The following is a 4857-nucleotide window of genomic DNA, read 5'->3' as shown; positions in this document are numbered from 1 at the left end:
TAATAAGACTATTAAAACTTTCTATAAAATTAGATCAAGCGCTGGAATAGTTGAACTGCACTCACATATGTAGTATGCCCTATCACATTACATGTGATAAAATGTCATGTTTAATTCAGCATTTTTTTGTAATTAATTTAATGTTTATAAAAAATTTGTGAATTTTATACGCAAATCTTAAGAGTTCCATAGTAAACAATCAAAATTTGGAAATCAATACTTTACATACATAATGTTTAAGAGGTTGATAAAACCTAATGACATATCGTTTTAAAATGATAAAGTAATATTTGAGTATTATCTTTATCTCTACAAAAACACCACATTTGCCTATACTGCATTAGTTTCCGTAGATCCTATGACGAGCAAAGGGTCACACATTAACCGAAATAAGACTTATTTAATAAAGAAGAGCTTGTAGAAATCTTGCCGTGGACAAAACTATCAATTAAAACTGCATAAAATATCTTATCATTAAGAGACAATTTTTATGGAAGAATCTCAAATCAAACTTGTAGTTAATCTATATACTGTATGTGTAATATTCTTATATTTTAAAATAACATAACTCAAATAATATAAAAGAAAATAAAAATAAATAAACTTATTATACTCAAAACAATTATAGTTATTGTTGTTTTTGTAAAATAAAAAAAGTATATATATACTAATAACAAATTACTATAACAAATAAATATGTAATGTACTAAGTTCACAAAAACAAAACTAAAGAATTTGGAGTATGGGATTTGGTGAGGGGTGAATATTACTTGCATGCAAACAAACGTACAATGGCCGGCCTATGAAGCACCCAGATACCCACTTTGGCCATCTGAGCTTGAACGCCCTTTGCCTGTAGACCCTTGACAGCTCCTTCTGCATATGCTGGTAATTCGAAATCAACAAAACCGTAGCCTGAAAAGATAGATACATTTTGTTGTTGTTTTGTTTTGTTTTGATTATTGTTCATTTATCAAAGCATAATTAATACATAAAAAGCAAAACTTTTTAAACTACATCAACTACCAACTACAATAGGAAAAAAAATGAAACAAAATTATAAGAAACTTTAGCAATATTGGAAAAAAATATATATATAAATAAAAAACAAGGAAAAAAGTTGTAATTAGTAACTAATAAGAAAGTTGACTAAATGCAAACATTTATGAAGTTACGAAATTTGTAGTATAACTTTATCTTTGGTTGACTTTAATAAGAATATAAAAAAATTAGTTTTTAAATTTTAAAAGTTGGTTTCCTCTTAATTGAGCAAAGCTGAAACTAAATTAAATATCAATTATTTCAGTAAAAAGTTCTATCTTAAATTTTTATTAGAAATTTTAAACTACATACGTATTAAAGTACTGACTTTTATTAACTTTTTTCCTTGTTTAAGTTACATTTATAATAATGCAACTGTTTCTATCTACAGTATTCATTATAATTACTAGTTAAAGCAAAAAACATGCTTGAAAAACTATTGACAGTAAATAAAAAAACTTTGTGCATTTTTTTATTAATGACACAACAAAAAACATAAATTAAAAACTGAAAAATGTAAAAAATTTAATAGTTTTTGTATTTTTCAAACATAGAAAAAATTAATAGATAAATAAAAAGTATGATAAACTTAAGTTCAAATAAAACTGACAAAAGTAAGACTTTAAATGTGACTTTTAATAGCCAATAAAAATTACACACCACAATTAGGACAACACAAAAAATATTAATTTTATTACATTTTCAGTAATTCAAAATTAATATTTAAGTAATTAAAAAAAAACACATAAATAAAGATGAGAAATGGTGAAGAAAAAAATACCTTTACATTTGTTTGTTGTTTTATCTAAAATAGCCTTGGTTGAAATTATTGTTCCATATCTGTAAGATAAATGAAAAAATAATTAATTTGATTTTAATGTACATTTTTTTATAATGATATAAAATTATAACAATTGATAAAGTAACTCATACCGCCTGATAGAGAAAAAAACAGAAGAGAGAAAAATAAAAATACCACATATAACTATTAGGCCCATGTTATGTAGAGAATTACGGGCACGTCAAAATCGAAATCGTTGTTGCTTTCAATATAAATTAAAAAAATTAGAGTGAGAGAAGAAAAAAAGTATTAGTTTAAATTCGAGGCCTCGTTACTCAGTGCCTCATTACTCAGTGAAAGCAGTCTTATATATAAATATATACATTACCTTTAAAATTTAGGCTCAACAAAATAGTATTAAAGTAATAGTAAAAATATAACACTGCATAATATGCATTGTCTTCATAGCCTGAAATAGTAAATTTTGACGTAACACTCTATATAACATGGACCTTAAGAATAGATAATGATAATAACTAGATAAAACTGAAAAACAGACGACGTTTAGCGAACCTATCTCAGCTGTAACGGCCATGTAATGACTTAAGAATTATGCGGTAAGACAAGGTTTCTGAAAAGGTGATAAATACCATGAAATGTTACATCCGATGTAAGTGAGTAAACAAAGAGACGATATAGTAGTGCGTTCAGTTCATGTAGAGTAGATAAATTTTCTATAGGTAATGACGTAGTACTTAATCGTCAATTGTTGACAAAAAGGTTCTTATATTGCATTACAAAAATTTTATCATTTGAGAGAGGTTTGTGGTAAACAGACAGTTTGAGAACTTGTTTGTTGTTTGGAATGCCTCATTGTCCTACTATATACAACTCAAGAGTTTAAAAACCACTTTAAACCTCAAACATAAAATACTTTTCAAAGAAAGGTATTGAACTAACTAAGTTCCATAAAAACTCAATCTCTGGCACGATTAACCATCGTTGAGTACGCGTTGGTCTTACCCACAACCGTAACAGAAATTAATTAACGCGGTATTCAATCTTCGAGAAAATTCTCTTATAGGATAAAGTCACTACAATACTGATATTCCTATTAGGAATCACTAGAATTTCTCTTATTTAAATGGACTTGCATGCAGATGACTGACATTGTTGAATCCAACTTTGTACCAAATTGTTAAATACAGGTAAATTATCTTTAATAATTTTAATACATATTTTTTAAAACATATATATAAGAATATTCTAGTTTATTCAAATAACCCTCAGATGAAGTATATATAGAAAATAGTTAATTTAAAATTAAGTTTAAATTATAAGTAAGAATCCTAACATATTTAATTTAAATTTATTACTTCGAATGAAATGTTTATATCTTAATTACTGTTCGTAAGTAGGCAAAATTAATTTGTAATTTATACTAATTATATTAAGAGTTGAACATAAAATGTTACTTACTGTGCGCACATGCTAACTAAATCCTTATCTGTTGTGCCTTGCTGTAATCCTCTAATGTATAAATTTGTTTTTGACAATTGTTCACCCTGTTGCTGTGTACCGTTATTACCTGTAGGACCCATTGTTGTATTTGTGTTGGTATTACTCAGACTAGTGCTTAATGTGCCACTCTGGGAGCCAGTATTTGATGAGCTGCTTGAATTTGTGTTACTTGGTGAAGCCGCTGTGGGAACTCTTTGTCCGTACTGAAATTAAAAGAAATAAAAGTATACATATTAGTAAATTTGCAGTTAAGTAGAACTATATTAATATTTAGTGAAAAATTTCATTAATATAAAGTATGTTATTTACAACGATAACTTAAGTGTATATAAAAAATGTATATACAAAAATTAGCTATGCGAAAATTGGTTATTTTAATCTAACAGTTCGTTTACGCTCTCGCAATTGACTTAACAAATTTGCAGTAATAAAAGGGGTTTTCTTATAAAATCCACACAAATGTGGGCTGAATTATAATAAGTGTAAACATAGCATAAAATGACTACAGCATAATTACTTACGTTCCTGACAGTGCGTTTACACTATTGCAATTCGATTAACAAATATGCGCAAATGGGACTTAACCGTGTAAGTCCAAATTTGTTAAACTTTTTTTAAAAAAGGAAAACACTTGCAACTATTTAAGTATAAACAGTAATTAATAAAATTGTTTAAAAACACAGAATTATTTTTATAAGTAAATTGAAAATAAATTGAAACGTTTAAAAGTTACAATCACCAAATTTTATATTTTTGCTTTTGCAATTTTTTTTTGTAAATTTGAAAAATTATGACATTTACTTCTTATGTCACTTTATATATCTAATGTCTGAAAAAATACTTTTACATTTTTGAACAATTTTCCCTACACTAACCATTATAATATTTGACCTCTTGTCATTTTTATGGTAGATTCATAAATCCATCGATATAGAATGTCACTTTGATCGGTTAATTTTTCACAGTTAAGAAAGTTTTGCAGAAACCGAAAAAAATGCTAGTCAGATAGTGCAAGGTCCGGGCTATAAGGTGGATGCATTTAAACTTCCCAAACAAGTTCTGCCAATTGGTTTCGAACTATCAAAAATGTATGTGGTTTACTATTGTCATGTTAAAACACAGCAATTTTTCTGTAAGTCTGGTCAATTCTAGTAATTTTTCCTTGATTGTTTTGTTCAAGCGTTCGAGGACCGAATTAACCGTTGTTTCAGAACCAGGATGGAGTGGCTCCTAATAGATAATTTAATTTTAATAACAACAGGCACTCGTCAATTCAAGTTTTTAAGTTGTTTATGGAGGCGTTTGATCATGTTGGGTTGCGTTGGATATTGTATTGTATTTAGTCCATTTCTGACTAGAAGATGAGCTGTGCTGATTCGTCTTAACCACAGTTTGATTTCGTTAACAGCGTTTCATTGATAGTAATTAAATTTCAATTAAATTTCTTTACATTAATTTATGGGGTACCCATACATCGAGTATCCCTGCGGCGCCTACTCTTTTCAAATGATTTT

The 4857-nt window shown here is 27.5% G+C and overlaps 1 protein-coding gene across 2 annotated transcripts; it reads right to left on the bottom strand.

Annotated features, from left to right (window-relative positions):
* Positions 1-728: 728 nt before the first annotated feature.
* LOC119668409 (protein alan shepard-like) lies at positions 729-4016 on the bottom strand. Of its 2 annotated transcripts, none has more exons than XM_038077917.1 (4): positions 3865-4016; positions 3302-3546; positions 1829-1881; positions 729-915 (listed from the first exon to the last, which is right to left on the bottom strand). In XM_038077917.1, exons 2-4 carry the CDS (start codon positions 3421-3423, stop codon positions 767-769), a joined length of 324 nt encoding a protein of 107 aa, XP_037933845.1. In that variant the 5' UTR covers positions 3424-3546; positions 3865-4016; the 3' UTR covers positions 729-766. The 2 variants fall into 2 exon arrangements, with proteins under 2 accessions (XP_037933845.1, XP_037933836.1); XM_038077908.1 differs by having other exon boundaries at positions 731-915; positions 1823-1881; positions 3865-4013.
* Positions 4017-4857: the final 841 nt, after the last annotated feature.

This window comes from Teleopsis dalmanni, chromosome 1, assembly GCF_002237135.1.
Source record: "Teleopsis dalmanni isolate 2A chromosome 1, ASM223713v2, whole genome shotgun sequence".
Lineage (NCBI taxonomy): Eukaryota > Metazoa > Arthropoda > Insecta > Diptera > Diopsidae > Teleopsis > Teleopsis dalmanni.
Note: the sequence above shows the minus strand (reverse complement) of the source record. Positions and strands in the feature narration are given on the sequence as shown.